The sequence below is a fragment of the Anopheles ziemanni genome, chromosome 3 (genome assembly GCF_943734765.1).
Source record: "Anopheles ziemanni chromosome 3, idAnoZiCoDA_A2_x.2, whole genome shotgun sequence".
Classification (NCBI taxonomy): domain Eukaryota; kingdom Metazoa; phylum Arthropoda; class Insecta; order Diptera; family Culicidae; genus Anopheles; species Anopheles ziemanni.
Window position 1 is genome coordinate 91611482 of NC_080706.1, and position 20238 is coordinate 91631719.

Genomic DNA, 20238 nt, shown 5'->3' on the forward strand with positions numbered 1-20238 from the left:
GTGTGTTACTTACGTAGTTTATGTCCCCGTAGTAGGATATCGAGTATCCGATCGCGGGACGTCGGATCATCCGATCACAATCCGTTTGTACAACGCTGCTACTTCCTGCACAGCGAGTAGCAGACCCCCGACGTGTTGGCCTTTTCAAATTGGGTTTTGGGATTGATTCTCCCTACCCCACACCTCAACTTCTAGACCTCAAGCAACTGACACAAAATAGATATGACAAATACAAAACCGGAACGGGATACAACGCATTTGACCTCCGCACAGAGTACCTCATAGAGAAAAAAACCGCTGGTTTCGTGATCTAATCGCGACGGTTTTTTTTTGCTACAGCTACAACGATTAGCGAAGGAGATTTTAGAGAATCAAGCAGGATCTAGAAGGGCTTACTCCCAGGAGTATCAGGAATTTTGGAACGAATAGGCTGTTAGAACGCTTACGGCCACAAAATGATGAAACGAAGATGGTCCAACAACGGTGGCTTCACGGCGTTGCGCATGCTGGACGAGAGCAGCTCGGAGGTGACGTCCTCGTCGGCCGCGCTCGTCATGTCACCCGGCATGACCATGTCACCGACGTCGCTCGGCTCGCCGGAGTACAACGAGCTCGAGCAGCTCTGGGGTGGCTACGATGAGAACGCCTACAACGGCCACAGTGTCCTGTCGAACGGGAACAACGCCCTGGGCGGTGGCGGCGGATGTGGAGGCGTCGCCGCCAACCAGCTGCTCATGAACGGCATCATGAACGGGGGCCAGAATGGGCTGAACGGGATGATGAACGGGATCGGCATCGGGCCGGGTGTTGCCGTCGGTCCGCACGGCCCGAACCAGGCTAGCAGCAACCAGATCCAGCAGTTCGTCGGCAACCTGATCAGTGGGATGGGCCACTCGCAGACGATCATTCCACCGCTGCCCTCGATCATCCAGAACACGATCATGAACACGCCCCGCAGCGAGTCGGTCAACTCCATCTCGTCAGGTAAGTCCGGAACAACCGGAACTCAGTCTCTTGTGCCCTTGAGCCAGACGCCGTTGAATCATGGCAACAACTCTCCAACATCTCCGGCGAGTCGCCGATCTCAAGATCACATCCGCGAGCTGCGGGGGAAAACCCCTCACCGAGTCGTCATCTCTCGATTGTTACTTTCATTGACCTAGATTCGTGCGTGCGTGGTTGTGTTTCTTCTTTTTTCATGTATTTCTTACACTCGGCCTAGGCTTGTCTCGGACCAACGTATGGCAATAATACGCCAACCGAAAGCGCGTGATGATTAAGCATTCGTTTGTGCAACCTCTTCCATTCCGTCGCTCCACCATTCCTGAAGGTGTACCCTCTGCCGTTCCGATAAGAAAAGGCAGCTTTTCAGGGTTATGACGTTTATGGAAAAGAGGCCTCAAGCAATACTGGCATTGAATTCAACTACGCTATTCTTATGCTTAATTGCAAAATCTGTAAATAACTCAGAGCTGAGTTTTAGTCCGCATTAAGAGGATCGTTAAACAAATCATTTGATTTGTAGCTTTGCAATAGAATGCCTACCCATTCCACGCACGAAATGAATTGTACAACGTGTGAAGCTCATTGATACTCGCGCTTCAGCGATGACTCTATTTATTACCTTCAATAAATTACCCTCACGCCGCGACGGTGTGTGTTATTTTGCGACACTGTTGTAGGTAATTCCACTCAGGAATCTGTTCATCTGTCCATGGGATAATTTGGGAGCATACTCGTGTCTACCAGCTTCTGTCCATAAATATTAGTCCTGTTTGTGTGTTTTTTTTTTTTTGTGAATACTTGTACACTGCCACTAGTTAACAGGAGAGTGTCCATCACTCGTGCGATGAGTTCCTTCTAGAACACACCGTGTGAAGTTGGATGGTCCGCGGGTGGGTTGTATAAATTGATCATAAATTATGCTTTCATATAGGCGAGGGAGGTGGCGCTGGTGACATCTGGTAAATGCGTTACCCTCTAGCAGCCAAACCCTGCATCTTGTGCGCTCCTTGATGGCACGAGACGCTCTTGACCTCAATTTCGGCCCGTTCAGACAACATCTCTATCTCTTCGACCGTGGTAGGATCGCTGTAGAATGTAGCGGTGGAAGATCACGCATTGACGGACAACAACATGTGAGCGTGGGGTTCTGGTGCTGCTCACCCACATCCGAAAACATCAAACCCCGGTGCGGTTCCAGTTTGTGGCAGTGTTGTGTTTTGATTTCCCATTGCCGAGCATCTAAGCTCAGCTGAGTTGGTTTTGCGTTTTCATGAAGGTTCTAATCTAACAACACGCAGCTTCTTCTGAACAGTGTGGATCCGAATGTTGTGACCGCATCCTCAAACTCGGACTCGGTCCTATCAACACTTTTCTAGGTCAAAATCGTTCCACCATCGTGCGGCTCCTCGAGGGAGTTCACGCAAACATAAGCATTTTTTCACTCGAAGAGGGCGAGAGACTGTCTTTCCTCGTTTTTGGAGCAAAACATTGGCTTTGCGTCTTCCGAACGCCCAATCACCACCACTGGCGCGCGATTATCAAAAAGTAAGAGCACCCCTCAACTCCCCCCGTCCCCTCCATCTTTCCCATTGAACATGGACGGAGACTTATAGCACCACAACGCACCCATTCCGGACTCCCTCATCTCCGACAAAGGGAGGGAAACATGTGGATGAGTTTGAGTGAGCGAGCACCACGCGAGTTGAGACGTATTTTTCAGGGTCACTGCCTGCTGACTGCCAGCGTCTTCTACTTTTGTGCCGCCCGATGTCTGGATGGTTCTTATTTTCTTTGATTATGAATTTGCAAAAAACAAATACAACTCATACGATACACATGGCGGTATGCGAGGAGAGAGAATGTTGGTGCACAAGTTCACACGGTGCGCAGTGCGTGGCGCCAGCCAAAAAACCTAGCGAACCTATGATACCGATGGGGACACCGATTCCCGTCATATGAAGAAGATTTAATTGATAAGGAAAATTAATTGCTTAGCTTTTTTCTATCTCACCGAGCAAAACATCACTTTGCTGCCTGAATTTACACTGTGAGCCGTTTGCTTAGGTGTGGTATTGTGCTAGGAACTTATCAATCAAAATGAAACCAGCTGTTGATTGATTTTTATATATTAGAGTGTATTTTCTTCCCAAAATTATTCTTGCTTAGGAAAATGTTTTGATTGTTTGTTTCTATCGAAAATATATTTTTGTGATAGAAATCAAAGACAGATGGAAACAAATGCAACTCAATAAATCGTTAATCCCTTTCGGTTGTGTATCAATTCTTACAAAAACGAGGCTAAGGGAAGAAAAAACAAAACACCAAGGCCCGAAGACGCTGCCCTGAATTAATGTGGGTTAATTAACAACTATTCTGCGTGGAGTACGAGAGTGTATGGCGACGATAACACAGTTTTATCCCATTACATATCATTGGCAAACATAGGATAAATGTGTTGATCTTATTGTGCTTTTTTCGTCCATCCTTCCACGAGCTCAGGAAATTGATACTCGCCCTGGATACACTTTACTTTCTTTCCATCTTTTCTCTTTTTTCCCTCCGCCCTGAAGGGACAAAATACATTTCGGTGAGTGAGTGAATTATCAGCCACTCCAACCGAACCATTACTTACTTTCATTCAGCCTTGTCCCCTGGACCTACATGGGGTCCTCATGGCCCAACAAATCGTTCCAATGTCACATAGATGTTGCGTGGAGTGATGCCTCTATTTGGGTTATCCCGAGCTTAGCCGAGATTTTTGCCCAATTCCTGCCACTTACGGCTTGCTGTAATTGAACGAGAGTGCCCTTCGTTCACGGTTCATTACATCCCAATCCCTCTGCCCGTTCCCGGATCGAATAAAAACACACATACACGAGAACAATCGGTGCAGCGATAACGTTGATCCAAGGATTCTCCCGAGGAGAAAACTAGTAACAACAAAACATAATCATCCTTCAGCTACCGACGTTGCGGGAGTTTTCCAAACCTTGACCAACAGAAAAGGGGGGCGGGGAGGAGCACTGGCGCCACTACTACCACCGGAAACTAACACGTACTTCCTACCCGGGTGAACCTACGACGTTTGGGAGCGTTATCAGTGCGACATTCATTCTTCCGCTCGAGGACTCGTTAGCATTGCAGTCAAGCGTGTTGTGCCATTGGACTTCTGGAAGATGTTTCAAGGGCTGCGCGCGGTGTGTGGTTGTGCAATCATAACATGTTTACGCTTGATAAGTTCCTTGAAAGTGTTGTACAATTATCCTCGGCACTGTTTATAATATTTTTCGACGAACCTAACGTACCTAACGGCATCATATCTGACTTAAATTACAAGGAGATTACATGTTGTTCTAGATAGGGATAAAAGTTTAAAAGTAATCCTTACCGACCTCTCCAACTTGCCTCCCCCAAAGGGCGCCAAACATCATCCCAACAACTTACAACAACTTTTCCTCAAAGGGCTCAAAGTTGCTCCATCATATCGACCTGATGACGTGGTGTGGTGTGTTCTCCTCCACCTTTTTCCCCCGGCATTTGTTGATAACCGTTGTTTCACGGCACATTCCATTGTTTGTGCGCCACGCTACACTTCCGTATCCTTCCACCCCCCGCCGTCTAGCCCTCAAAGGAAAATGAGGTTAACTTTGTACCAATTTGATTAAATGATTACCCTCATTTTGTGCTGTTGTGGAGGTGTCGGGTCTACTTCTTTTTTTGTTTTTGCCTCCCGATAGCTTTATACACGCGAGAAGAATGGTACGCGATATCTTCGTGTATGCATTTGTAGGTCAAACGTGCCCCTAGTGGACGTGAGGATGTGGGATGTATGGAGGTTTGTACTTGATACAGCTCTTCGGGGAGACGAAGTTGTGATAGATAGTGAGAGTGCATCGATGAATATACATTCATTATGAAGAGTTGTAGATAGAAGAGTTTCATTTTTCCTCAAATCAACCTTATCGGAACAAAAGATTAACCTTCAAATTAAGGCCTGAAATGTAAATGGAAGTTTTGGATCTTCTCTGAAAAATTACTTTTTAATTCTTTTGGTACTAAAACAACTTGTTCCGTTGTTTCCAATGTCACCCTTTTTTCTAATCCTTTATCGCTGTTGGGTATGTACATGTGTGCAGAGTTTATTCGCTCACCTCTCCACGACATGTGTGTGTGTGTGTTTCTTCACACATCCACCCCTCAACAGCTCCAACCCCAAGGGTGGTTTTATGATTTCAAGGGCAACGACGGTGTAACCAATTCAACTGTACACAGCGTTACAGCGTTTGGAGGGAGTTTGTTTTGCTGTTTGCCTAAACGCACCACAACACGGGGTTGACATGTTTGGATTGTTCAATGTAAAGTCTCTCTCTCTCTCTGTTTCCCTCTCCCCTTGTTGCATCCCTTTCTATTGATTGCACCTGCTGATAAAAACCGCTTTCAAAACCACCTCGCCTAAGGTGACTCAATCCTTTAATAGAGCGGAACGGAAAAGTTCACAACTAACACGCGGGCGCACGTGGAGGTGTTGGCAAAACGACACATAAAAGCATAAAACATGTTTTTTTTTCTCTCTATTTTACACTCCGAATTGTTGCCATTTGTGTCGTTTTTTTTCTTCGTTTGTGTCACCGTTCAGCGTTGTTTGTGTGTCAAGGTTGCCCGCCGTTTCCGCGAAGGTCCTGCCCTTTTTCTCTTGTTTCGATCGCGTTGTTTTGTTTTTCGGCCAGCGACTTGCGTTTTAAAAAAAATTTCGCCCATCAAATGCTGGCAAATTTTTGGCGCGATTGCATCATTCTGGCGGATGGCCAAAGAGAACTAAAAAACGAAAAAACACACAGAGGTTGAAGCACCTACGTACTCCTAACGAGCGATGCTACTCTAGTGGGGTTTGGATATGGGTGGTGACGCATCGTAAATATGGTAGAAAAAAAAACACATCGAAACCCGCACACACTCACGTGCTCAATACGGGACACGTAAAACTTTAAAAGAAGGTGGACGCGGCATTTGATCGTCAACCACGCAAGATCATTTTCGATGCTCTGAAAATGTAATATTGGAACCTTCCTCCTTTGCTTGTATTGAAGGAGGTTGCATTTATTTTTCTGCATCCCAACCGTTATGAGATCAGAAAAATAGTTCCTTGACCCGGGAGAAAAGTGGAACATATTTCTTATGAAAATCTTGAATGTCAATTATAAGTAGTGTTTTGGGTGAGGTTTTATCTCTTTGTCGATTATGAACACCTTTAAATTAATCCAGTTGAATTCTTAAGAGCTGAAAAAGTTTTTGATTGCCTTAATTCCAGTTGGGAATCGAACCCATGCTGTTGGTGTATGGAAGACACCTCTACACGCTACACCACCAGACCGACGCCAAAAAATCGATTCGATATGGAGTTTTAAATGATCGAGGTCAAATTTTAAACCCACTTTTAAAACCTCTAAACTGTTCTAGCACCTCGTCGACGCAGCATCGACCTCAAAAATTGCGCATTTGAAAAACGAAAGTTCTTCCACCGCAAAGCGCGAGTTGGTGGACGAACAGAAAATCCCTGCCCGTCTCCACCGACACCAATCGCAATCCGTCCTGCGGTGCACCAAAAGTTCGTCGAACTGTGGTGCAGTCTCCGCCGTGCATGTGTTTTTTTCGGCGGGGTGAGATTATCTACACTTCTACACACAGCCCCACAGTGTGTTGTGTGTTGGCCTGTTTCATTTTTTTATCGCACCTAAACGTGCCTCCCTTTTGCTTATAACCGCAGAGGAAAAATAAATGGTATGTAGCACCGATCCAAGATACGGAAAGTGCACACACACATACACACCCCTTCCGCTCTTCTAATGCATTTCGCATTTGCAAGATCTACTTTCCGGCTGCGCGAGATGAACCACCGTCGTGGGTGACTGATAAGAAAAAAAAACAGGAAAAGACACCTAAGGAAGAGGGGAATAAAACTGGCGGATGCAACCAAACCAACTTCCTTGGGTTGAGTTTTTAAAAATACCTACCGCAAACACAACGATCCGGTGGCATTGTACTTATGGTTTTCATTTTTTCCCCCCTTTCCACCACACACTGAGAAGGAAGGGGGGCTGCAGTGATGCAATTTGTTTTTTTTCGTTAACTTTGGCTTTCATTTTTCGTCTTGCCAAAATTTCAAACATTGAAGACGATAGGATGGGATGGTGGTGGTGTTTGTTGGAAGAGGCGGGGGGTGGTTGTTTTTGGGGTCAAGTTCGGCAAGAGGGTTACCATATTTTCGCGCACGGCCTAGTACTACTACCACTACTACTACCAACTTACTACTACCCGAGTCTAAATCGGTCCACACAAACGAAAGGCAATGATCGGCGAAATGGACAAAATAAAACAGCATTTTTACGATGATAAACACTCGTAGTCGACACCATTCCGGGAGGGGGTGTGTGAAGGATGAAGGATGTGGTGGGCTTGGAGGGAAAATATCAACAGGGAGGATAGAGAGAAAGAGAGAGAGGAGAATGAACCGTGGATTTCTGGGTGCGCCATCAGAAGAGAGAGAGACGTGGATTTCGCGGCGCGACAACAGGACGCGGACCAGAAGTGCGACGCGTTTGGCCTTGAAACAATTTTGCTACACCCTCCCCACGACCCCAATTGGCCACCCACCCGGTCCCCCGGCCAAAACGTTCCCAACGAACGGCCTCGTACGATTATCATCATCGGTGAATGTCGAATGTGTTGCGTTTTTATTTTTCATTCCGACGAGTTTTAAGACAACTCTCAAACACAGACACACACACAGACGCGGTGCAGATAGCAGATTGTTCTCTGGGTGTTGGTACATGGGTTAGGTTGGTTGGGTTTGTTTTTTTTTTTTTTTTTTTTTCTTAATGGATACACACAATTCACGTTCCGATCAACGGCCGTTCTTCGTTCGAACCGGGGTTTTTTTAAGGTAACCAGCGTTTGAAGGTGTTTGAAGGTTCGGGAAAACAAAACGTGTGACACGAATCCCTTTGCAAAATAATGTCACGCGGGAGGGGGAGGGGGAACGATGCCTGGGAAGTGTAATTTCCTTATCGCGGTTTTGCGGGGTTTTTTTCGTTTTTATTTTCAAAACCCAACGCCTATCACCAATCGACCTTCCTCGGGTTCCTTCCCCCTCCAAACCTCTCTTCACTTTGCCTTTTTTTTATTATTGGTTGTAAATGAAGAAAAAACAACCAGTAGCTGCGTCAGGAGGACAAGACTGGGTCACCTCAATCTGCTGTATGAGTTTACCTCCTCTTCCAACTTTGTTCCTTTTGCTAGTAAAGAATTTTTGCGATAGCCTAGTATCGGTACAAGTTTATTTTTTGTTTTACTTTAGGTGCCTCCCCCCATCTCCCTTCCTCCTTCCACCACCGAAAGACATCCTCCCGAGGATGGATGACCTCTTTTTCCTCCCTTTATGAATGATGCTGCTGTTGCTGCTGCTACTTGTTGTGTGTTGTGTGAAGTTTATTTGACTGTGACCGAATTTGCTGCTCTTCTGAAGGTGCCGCCTTCATTCAGAACACGGGTGGTGTTGGTAAAAATAAAATCCTCTCTCTCGGGGATGTGTTACGCGTTGCCTTGAAGGCAGAATGTTTTCGGAGGGGTTTTTTTTATTCCTTAGTTTTATTCTTCTGAGAAAGCGTAATCACAGACTGTTTGTTCAGGATTAATCTGCTTCATCTGACGTTCGTTGTGGATTGATTTAATTTCGGTGTTGTAATGAATTCTTCTAGAATGATTTAAGTACTAGTTCTATGTAAATAGTTTTACTCTTTACTAAACTTAATAAAGACTTTAGATGTGGTTTCTTCATTGAATATTCTCCTTACCTTTTCTATCGAAAATACCGAAATAAACAACGCCGACCATTCGGAAGGTGTAAATAGATTGGGAAATCAAACGTTCTATTTCGTCATTTTGCCTTGTGGAACGTTGTGACGCCGACCGAATCCGGGCCGAAAACGAAAAAACAAATTCAGGGCTTCCCTCGCCGCTTGATTGATTCAATTTCTCGTGGCAAAATAGGTCAGACCCTTTTGCTTGCAACATCCCCCCAAAACGGCAAAACCACGTGCGGGTAGATCACCACACTAGAACCTCGTGCCAAGCCGGGTGCGAAGAACACGCTGTAGAATGATTTCACGCCACGAATCGTTTTCCACAATGTTCGACTGCCTCTCTGTCTGGCGGTTGTTGCTCAAAAATCTCCCCAACACTGTGTGAGTTGGGAAAAACAGTTTCCACACGGGGAAGATCATCCATCCGTTGAAACAACAGGCATCGTGATCAGCTTGAAATGCGAGCGGAAACGCATAATCTGACCGGGGGCGAGGTGGCCGCTTCTTCGGCAATGCAACCTAACAAACGCACCGGACAGCTGAAGAGTGCGTGATTCGTGGCGTAAACAACACACACGCTCACACAACGCGCGTCAGGGTGAAGAACTCTTCCACTGAGGGGGAAAAAAAACTGCGGGTGCTAGAGGGGAAAGAAACTTCACGTTCTACAACCCCGCGATACAAAATTGTTTCCGAGGGATGCTCTGTATTTTGAAATACAAGAGAGAAAAAGAGACACGGATATATAGCGTATAGAGGGAGCTCTAAAATCGGCATAGGGTGGTTGTGGTTGTTTTCTATTTCGGTGCGGCTGTTTACCAAACCCCACCGGATGCGGTATGGAAACTGTTCGAAGACGTTTGACTCACGTTTTGTCTCGAACACCGTGAAGATAGAGGGGGAAAGAGTAACTCTACCTCAAATGCATTAAGGAAGTACACGAGGAACGCAAATGCCAGAACTGTGGCACGCTCGCCCCGTAACGTACAACAATTGTAGAACTGATGTTTGAACTATTATTAGTTCTTTGTCTATAAGAGGTTCTTCTAGATCTGACGAATTCTACAATCTGGGACTATACTCGTACTATCAGAGACCACCCGGTTAAGTTGTCAACTAGTCCTCTGGCGTTAAACTTAAGCTACAAAGTAAGACCGTATGCCACGAGGAGCTACTAAGTCGGTGATGTAGTAGACTCAAGGACGCTCGTGCACGTTCTCAACAGATCGACGACTGATCGACACATCGGTTCGGCGGTCTAGCGAGTGGCCGAGAGTTCATTAAACCAAAAATACTTGTGCAACCCACCGCCGTTTGTGTGGCATGTGTTAGAGATCCCGTGTATGCAAGCCAATGGCGGATGTCAGGTCACAAGCCATCACACGGTTTTTTTTTCGATACGACATGGCGTTTGTACTAACTAGGTGACTAGAAGAGATGGACAGTTTTTTTATTTAGAACTTTGGGAAAATTAGTGGAAAACAATTGTTATCCAAGTATTTGAAGTTCTGAAGGCTATCTTCAATATCCACCTTTTTTGGAGTACACTTATACATAACAAATCAATAAGTTCAACTGAGAACTCATGAAATTCAAAACAACCCTGACTTATTCTTCAACTGAAACAAACTGTACAACTCAACTTCTGTTCTCCATCGTGAAGGATTTTTTTCACAGCTCCACATACCACAAACATTCAACAACATCCAGTCCTGCCTAGCACTTCGCTAGCAACGCCTGCTGCGAGGACGCGGGCAAAGTGGTAAATTTGTCAACTACACGATAAATAGCAAACAACAGCGAACCTAGGATTTTGGAGTAGCCGCCACCTACCGAGTGTGATCTATCTATCCACTTGCATACGCGATGACGTTCGATGTTAGATTTCATCATCGACAGTTTGCTCAGCCTTGAACTGATGATTAGAAAGGTTCGGGGTGATAAGTAGAGGGAATGTTTTGGAGCGGAAATGTCATCACATTCTATGTGAATATCCAGGAACATCGATGCAAACAAATTAAGTTATTTAGTGTTGTTTCTTAAAGCCACATGGGATTACATTACAGAATTGTTATGGTTCTTCACAAGTACTAAAATTGATTCATTTTCGTTTTGTTTTCTCATTTACCGAAGCTTATGCCTAAGCAACTTCCGGATGAGCACTAACTTTTTTTGAGATTGCTTCTTGTCCTCGCAATCAATCCGTCCCGGGGTCGTCGGAGTGGTCCGATTGATTGATGAATCTGCAACGCCAAGAGCATCACTTTGCTAGATGAAGTGATTTTCCCTTATCGATCTCTTCCCTTCATTCGCCTCCGTACTTCAACCTATTTTTCCTTCCTTGTTTCCATTTCCTTGTGGACATTTTCTCTTGGTTTACCGAAGTAACATTTTCCTCCCTTTTTTTGGGGTAACAGATGTGTTATTTGTTTCTGTTTTTTGTTTGTCACCACACTCCTCGATTGGTGATCGCCAGCACTTCCTTCGAACGAAATTGCGTCATTTCGTTGCGCCACCGGGCGAATATAATCTCCGATATCGGAAAGGCAGTAATGTCACTATCATAGTTCTTGTTGTTGTTGATGAAGCCGGAGTAGTCCCTTTTCCAAAAGGGTCTACGAAAACAACTACTCCGAAGAGGACCGTCGTCTCCATCTCACGCGAAATCGAAATCCATTTGCACCTCGCGAGTGTTTCGAAGAGCTACCCACCCACCCACATACACCCACACCACAGTGGTTCGGTGTTTGGTGTGACCTTGGGGCCATTATGTAGCGGCCGCAACCATTAAGGTCCAACACACTCTCCTTCCCCAAATTTGCTTGCAGAAACTACAAGAACCACGAAGACGAGTCATTAATCATCATCCAACCCAAACTAAACAACACAAGAAAAAAAAACTCCTCGAATGACACTCACGCACACCTCACCTCGGGGCGTAATGGACAATAATTTGCTTTGGTAGATGAATACCGACGCGGCACGATACGCATTCGCTACGCTTGCTTCTTTTTAAGGTGCGTCTAAATTAAAGTCAAGTCTTTCAGGACCGTCTTATAGCTGCCTGTCTTGACATTGTCCTAAAATTGGACGTCGGATTAGCCGCACCGCACCGAGAACCGGAAGGGAGAAACCAATCGATGGAGCTAAAGGAAGATCGATATCTTTCAACATATGCACCGGATGTTTTAACCATTTGTTTTTTTGTTTTTGTGCTATCTCGTCACCACCTTTGTGGTTTCGTTTTTTCTTTCTTCATAGTGTCCATTCCGCTCTCACATGGAAGTTTCATGTTTCAGCATTAGGGGTGTTGTTTTTATTTAAATTTTTTCTTCTACATTTTCCGCTGTTGGGGAACATATGGTTTAGGAGGTTTTTATTGCCAAACCTTGAAGTGGGGATGACCTTGGCAATGAAACATATTGCGCCTCCTAATTTCACTTTCCTGCTTGACATAATATTTATCCATGGATAGAGATCGAAAATTCCATTAATCCTTAGTTTGGACAAACTTAAAATTGATATTCTTTTATCCACTTTTGAAGAAGAACATCTCTTCAAACGCACGCTAATGTTGACACACTCGTTGGTTTGACGAGCTGAAGCGACATCTTTCACTGCAAATATGTGTGCTTTGGGTCAGCTTGTTGGTTGGTAGTCATTTACCGGTCAAACCGGGCAGAAGACCCTCTTCCTCTCACATTTGACAGATATCCATCAGTTAGCGGGTACTTCCCGTTCGTCTCCCGTATTTGGTGTTTTTGTTTTTGTTCGTTTTCTAGAACACCAATCGGGACGAGTGCGAATTTTGAGTCGTCTTCCTGCAGTTTGTTTAAGTTTTATTTCCTATCCATCTCTTGCAGCGGGAATTCACGCACCCCGAAAAGACTTCGAGAGACCGTTACGATTTCTTCTTTCTAAGCAAGCTAGTGGTGATCGGAGTCCGAAATCAATTACGCACACCCGAAAATAAGTCCCTCCGGGGGTGTTTATTTCTGTTGCGTAGGAACGGGCCGGAGACATTTCTACTGCTTCTCGTCGGAGGTTGGATGTGTGCCGTATTTTGGTGCAACTCTCCGACGGAAGAAGGAAAAAAGCAGTCACAAGGAAACAAAATCAGGTCGTTGAAGTGAACGAAATATGGGGTGAACGGGAGAAGATGTCCATGGATTGACTTACGGACGACGGTTGACGACGCTGACACGCTGGTCGTATCCTCCCGCTGTACGCGAGATCGATTGACAATTGACAGCTTCCGAGATTGAGGATGTACATCTGTGCGGTGAAAGTTTGCTCTAGTGAACTGTGAACTGAATCTTCCGTCTTGAGTAAATCCTGATGTTGTAACATTGTGGAAATGTGTTATTGCATTAATTTTTCACGACAAGATTTTACTACTTTATGTCAATGTTACTAATAACAATTATTTCTTTTTCATTCCAGGTAAGCCTCGAATGCCTTCAAGTCACCAATTACGTCCCTTTGAAGATTGTAGGATAAGTATAAACGGAATTGAAGCAAGCAAGCTATAAACAGCTTCAGAAATCGATGGAACCTTTTTGAAGAATTAAGCATAATTTATGTCATCAAAGACCAGATGTTTGGTGGTTAGATTTCCTTCCCGTTCTGAAGAGGAAAGCAACCCTCTTAAAATGTCCTCCACCGTAAAGACGACGGTACCCGCTGTGGCAGCTTTGTGATGGCACGCCAACCTCATACCCGGTATCAGGTTTCGTGCCTCACGACATCGCGAGGACAATTTCTCTATTCAACTCCAACGAAGATGATCACTTAATGCCTTCCATCATTGTCGACGGGGCGCGCTGTGTGAAGTGAACCGGCTTGTGTCACTGGCGGTCTATTTTTCTTTTCCATATTCCGTTCCGTGGTCTCTCCTCCCTCTCCAACCCCTAACGGAGGTGGTTGGTGACCCAATTATCAGCATGTTCGACATTGAACCGCACACAACTTTTCGCACCGGTTTTGAGTTTCACTTTCCTCTGCCAAAGGCGGGCGGGTGTGGTACGGGGTGTCGCTCCAAATAATTCCACCGCGCCTAGATCGGGTCGAACCTAGCCTAGCAACTGTCGCCCAGATCTAGTTCAACTGGCAGAGGGGGGCGGGCCTACCTTTTACGTCGAGGGAAGATGAGAAGCTACACCCGGACCGGGAGATGGCAGCAGATCATAGGAGAGGGAAAGAAAATGTCTTAAGTAGAGCATAAGGGCCATCATCGCGTCGTTTGGTCGCCGGCCAGCTATCAAGTTCCGCTGGTAGAGTCAGCGTTCCCCCTTTTTTTTGTGCGATTCTTTTCACTTTTTAATGGATCTTTAAGGTTGCCAACTTAAACCATAAAGGCCGACGAACAAGAAAGAGTACGTTGGGTAATTCTAGACTGGAGACATTGTAGAACTTTTGAGGTTATATAGTAACCCACAAAAACCCAAAAATATTACAGGATATCTTTAGAAGTTTTTTGTATCTATCTTCAACGGTTCTTTGTCTTAAAATCGATTACGAGATAAACATAGTCATAGACAAGAAGTTGGTCTAAGAGTTTGGGAACCTAATATCTGCAAACTTGATTGTTAATTGAAGGTCATCGAGCATAGAAAAAATATAAAACTTCCTTCTAAAGCATGCACATCTGATATCCTATACGTAAATTCGACATCCTGTCTATCAAGTATCCTTCTACACTTGATCGAACTTCTAGGAATTTGTCGGTTTTTGAGAGGAAGTTGGGCGATCCCATAAAAAGTTCTGCATCCCTTACGGTATCTCATGTAGGTATCTGTAAAGCTGTAAAACTCCAAACTTTTTGACAAAATACCGTGGGCAAAAGATTATCAAAGGAATCTGCTCATGACTTTGGATAAGTACTTTGTTATTTGGCGAAAGTAGCCATTTTGTGCTTCGTTACCTCATTAATTGTTAATCGTCATCTAAACTGTTGTGCGGTTAAAAAAGACATTAGGATTTCCCGGCAAAATCTGTGAGAACTAATTTTATTTTGCTTTCATTTTCCGACGGTCGTTCCAAAGTCAGCGACAGATATTCAACTCCACGTAGATTCAGGTTCAAGATGTACTGCAACTCACACAAATATACACACAAGCATAAAACCGGCACTATTTTGGGCTGGTCACGCTGAAAGGGATGCCACCGGGAACCTGCCCAGGTTTGACCGGTTTCGATCGTAAAAGCAGATCGACCGCCGGAGGGCATCGTTTTCGGACTTGGCCACATTTGGCAAGGCGTACATCTTTTTCTCCCACCCGGGGAAGTACGAAAGCCGGGTCCTAAAAGGAGGCCACACCGCCCCGAAACAGGTTGACAATGGCTGTGGGCTCCAGGGTGTGAGGCCTGCGTTCGCTTGGGAAGCCATTAAATCCCTTCATGTTTTCACGACGACCCGGCCGATTGCTATCTCCGCGCCGCGAAGGTGGGGTGTGTGGCCGGTCATTTCACTTTCGACTTTTGATTTCACGTCTTCTTTCGGCTGTGCAGATTCCCTTTCGTTCGTCCGCGGGCACACACTTTCTCCCGAAGTGACGCGCGACCGGACCGGTCTCTTCCTTCTTCCGAAAACGTGTTTCGCTATTTTGGCGGTGGCTCCGGTTGTCGCGTCTAGGCCGGGCTGTCGCTTTCGTCGCCGCCGGATCCGTTGCTTCACTTTCTTCGCTTGAAGTGCGCTTTTTCTACCTCTCCCTGCTTGTTGCACCCTTCTCGTTTCGTGGAGTACCATCGTTCGCACTTTTTTGTTCGGTTTCTTCATTCCATCCAAAATCCCGAAATCGAATGAAGTTGCGGCTTGACGAAACTTTCGCCCGCATGGAAACGGGTAATCCAAACCGTGCTTTTACTGGTGAATAACTCTGCAACATTTAAGATACAATGAAAAGAAAAAAAATAGATTAAAGATGTTTTTAAATCTAAATGATAAACTATTCTAAAACGTATATTTATGTGTAAAAAACTTAAAAATTGTAGATTGCTGCTGAAATAGTGAAAAGAGATCCAACATGACTTGAAAAGAACATTCAATTAAGAGCATATAAGTAAAATGGAATAACTCTGCACATTTTATAGGGTATAACTTATTTTATTAAAACTTTTTATAACTTCATAAACTAGAAGTAAGCGTGGCATGGATAAAAACAATGGCATTAAACGATTATCTCAAGTAAAACTAGCAAAAAATATAGAAGAAGTAAAATAGAGTGCTTTAAACAGATCTTTACATTGATTTTTAAACAACCAATCTACACAAAATCAAACATATCAAACACTTAACGTTAACGATCTACAACAAAATTTAAACGATCAACTAATGTAATGAAAACATAACAAAAGACAATCAAAAATCATATTGCTATTTATAATGGATGCAAAACAAAAAAAAGCAAATCCAAGACTACATTCACAAATTGAAATGGAAGATGGATCAGTTAAAACATGAAAACGAAACGAACATGTATGAAAATAGATGATTAAAGAGCAAATCAATCAACCGCAATACAGTGTGTGTCACGAGTTCACTCCCTAGCCCCGTGAAAGGGTGAACGATCAGTGGTGGCCGGCTCGGGCTTGGATGTTTCTGTGACACCTTTCGTAACACCCGCCCCCCGCACCACCAACCCCCCTTTTACCCATCACCCGGCATCCATCCAGCAACCAACGCGAGAAATAGTAGGATTTCACTTCTTCACCCCTTTTGCCCATGATCATCTCGATCTCATTAGGGGTGTTAAGGGTACACGCACAAATACACATACACGCACATCCATGCAAACACTCGCTTATGCTCCCAGTATGTATGCTGCTGTTGTCTAGCGTCGTGACATTCTCTATGACAAACGCCGTGGGTGCTACCGATGTTTTCTAAACGGGGCGGGCTTGACCTACTTTTTCGGTATAACCCCAACCCCAAACCACCACCACCATCACAACCAACATAGACGTGCCGTGAACAACCTCCCTTATGAGTTGCCAGTGTGCCCGTGCGCGCCAAGTTTCACGATCACGATCATCACCACCATCAACATCATCGTCATCATTGCCATGGGTTTTGTGAATCGCGCTGTAGGGAGGGGTGAAATGGGAACCGCCAACCCCCACCCCTAATTCGAAGGAGTGAAAAAAAAACCACACACACACACAACATTCAAATCGGGGCCACCGGTGAAAAGTGAAAGGGGTACGCGAAATAGGAAAGTGAGATTAGTCGCTAATGCCTGGTGTGTGCGTTTCTTCTTCTCTTTCTTCGGCGTCGCCCTCTTATTCTTTTCCACCCCGCGGAGGTGAAAATAGCAAAACCTTTCGTCTAGCTTCTCATCCCACGTTGTGTCCACGAAACGAAAGGAAAGGAAAGGGAAAAGAAAAGCGCTATCACGCGCTACACTTTTTCTTTCACACCACCACTCACGTGTTTGCCTATCTTCGGTCACTATTTTCACTTTCCTGAACCTGATCCGGTTTCCGCTGTACACTGTAGGAATGGGGGGAGGGGGGTTAGAAAACGTCACCTCGAACGGCGCTCGTTTCGATAGTGATTAAGCACCGGCTCTATCTTTTTATTTTTAAACAGTTTGACTCATTACTAAACTGCCACTGCCCTTGAACTACTTTAACCCTTGAAAAGGGGGGCCGCCCCATGCTGTTGTGAGGTGAGACCACTTTTAAAACTCAGCTGTGTAGTGTTGAGGGTTTTTCGCCTTCTTTTTTCCTCTCACCTCTTCTAAGGTGCTTTAATTTGCAAATGGCCTTTTCAACTATCGCTGCCAAATGTAGACTTTGAAATTGGTTTTGAACTAGTGTAGTGGTTAATGAATCGTTTGTCGAGATTCATTCATATGAATCTTCCACCTAACACGTTGACGTTGACACAGCAGAAATCAGTTCTAAAAAGTTTTTGACCCATAAATAAATGAAAATCCAACAAAAAAATTATAGTAATATTTTATATTAATTCTTTGGGAAGCTAACTTTTTGCGAAGCCTGCAAACATCGTCGGTTTAATAAATGTTAGGTACAAATTTTATTACCACGTTGACTGCCATGTCACCCAAAAATGAGTGACAGCAAAGCTCAGTTCTAAAAAGTTTTTGAGCCATGAATAAATGAAAATGCAACCTAAAAATTATATTAATATTTTATATCAATTCTTTGGGAAGCTAAATTTTAGCTTAGCCTTCAAAAATGGTTGGTTTAATTAATGTTTTAAACAAATTAAATTAAAAAAGATTGTTCTAAAAAAGTGTGCTAAAAACGCTTGGCAGTCAACGTGTTAAAAAAGATTGTACTAAAAAAGTGTGCTAAGAAGGCTTGGCAGTTAACGTGCTAAAATTCATTCAGATGGAATTATGAATCTTTGCGGATTCGAATCTTCAAAGTTTGATGAACCTTTCGAAACTTTAATGAATCTTCATGGATCTGTTACGAATCTTCACGATTCTTTCATTGGCGTGAACCATGCGACCAAAAACAAATAAAGGGGGTTTCCATCAGTTTGTGTGTCTTCGGGATTCATGCATCTCTCGACGAAAGATTCATGAATCCCTCAAACACTAGAGATTCACTCAGATTCATGAATCTGAATCAGATTTACACTACTCTAGTTTGAGCAATTAAAACAATTGCACCACACAATTACAAACGAAACATGAACGTGTGTTACTTTTCTCGATCTAACCAACACCTAAGCCCTTTTTGTTTGGAAAATGAATGACATTTGCATTAACAATTACCGTCCCTCGGTTTGTGTTGTGTGCAAGCTTTTAGGTCCGAGGCCTTTAATTGCCTTCTCAAGATTACCGAATGCAAGAAGTGTGCACTTGGTGGGAAAACTGTTCATTAACCATTCTATTTTGGAAGTTTTCCAGTCACAAACATTTCGCCTAAATCTGCACGCGAAAAAGCAAACCTTTTCGTAGGGAAATAAAACCGCAGACAATAGAGAGAGAGAAACCTCTGTCCAAAAGCTACTTCTTGGTTGGTTAGTTGGTTGTAAAAGGTGGTTTCTTCTTCGAAGTTGAATTTCGCATTAGGCGAGGTTATGTGTTGTGGCTTCCCGAAAGTGAATCATTAATATTCCGTTGGGCAAAAATTTAAACAAACCAGACAGCTGGCTAGTCAGACAGACACTTTCATTTTCTTGTCCCTTTCCCAGTCCCGAAGCGCAGACGGTGTTTGAGTTTGTTTGCGTTTTCGGTTGGATTCACCTTTGGGAGGTTTATTTTTCTTATTGGTTTTTAAATGGCTTTTGTTTTGTTTCACTCACTTTGTTGTTGTTGTTGAATGTGGTTGCATAAAACATTCCACAGTAGTGCACTTTCGGGAAGCAAAACCCCACCCCGGGGTAAGGGTCACCCTTGCTGTCTGCCGTACTAAGTCTCCCCCTACGATGACCTGGATAAATTGTTGGCGCTCGATTTGGCCTTTACTTGCGCTGACCTCGATTTGCGTGAGCTTCACCCCACCCCCCCTCGGTGGTCCGGTGGTGGGTTCACAATTATTACTTCGTTTTTTTTATCATTCCTTCCTCTCATGTGGTGAGTAACACTGACGGTGGTGAATGCACGTCACACCACGCACGGCTGGAAGCATTTTCTCCATAAATGGCTACACGGCACAGCATAAGGTTCCGTCCGGGGTCTGTCTGTCCGTCCGCCTTGGCCGAACCCGGACCTCGTGACCTTTATTTTAATTCTTCGTTTCTTTCCCTGCCCCCTTCAACAATCCCGAAAGGAGAGAGGTAGTGTTAGAGTTCTTCCGAAAGATGATTTTAGGTGGTGCGTCCTTCGAGGCGTTGAGGCTGTTTTGTGCATCTCATTTTCATTACTCATTATGGTTCAATTATAGCGAGCATGTAGGGGGTGGGGAGGGAAGGCAATCAGCCAGTAACGGCCGATGTAGGTTTATGGATAAATGTAAGCACGTGCGCCTTCGTTCCGAAAACGGGAAAGCGAGGTTAGGATTAACTCCCGGATGAGATGACACAGCATAGAGTGGTGGTGTACGGAGTAGTGTCCGTCACCGTGTCCTAGATTGAGGATTTGGGGATGTTGAAGGTCTTCTTCTTGTGAAGAAGCGCTTGCATACGTCAGAAAGCCTTAAGAAGGATACAGTGAAAGTATGTTACAATCCTCAACGAAACTACATCGTCATCGGATGCGTCAGTGTTACATTTGAGCCAAATTCGGTTACGGAAATCTCACCTCGTTCGTCATCGAATGCTCGATGCGGGATGTTGAAAAACAAATAGATTTTTATTGAAGCTGTAAAAGAGAAAGGATTTGATTTTTGTTAAATTGTGTTTTTTTAAAAAACCAGCTCTATTGGAGACTTATGATGGGTTTTAAATGTCAAAAGT

The 20238-nt window shown here is 44.4% G+C and overlaps 1 protein-coding gene across 1 annotated transcript in view; it reads left to right on the forward strand.

The window, feature by feature from the left end:
• Positions 1-440: 440 nt before the first annotated feature.
• LOC131286342 (ecdysone receptor) overlaps positions 441-20238 on the forward strand; it is a 57556-nt gene continuing 37758 nt past the window's right edge. Inside the window, exon 1 of the mRNA XM_058315283.1 lies at positions 441-984. Within this exon, the coding sequence (XP_058171266.1) occupies positions 456-984 (529 nt within the window). The 5' untranslated portion in view covers positions 441-455. The remainder of the gene's footprint in view (positions 985-20238) is intronic.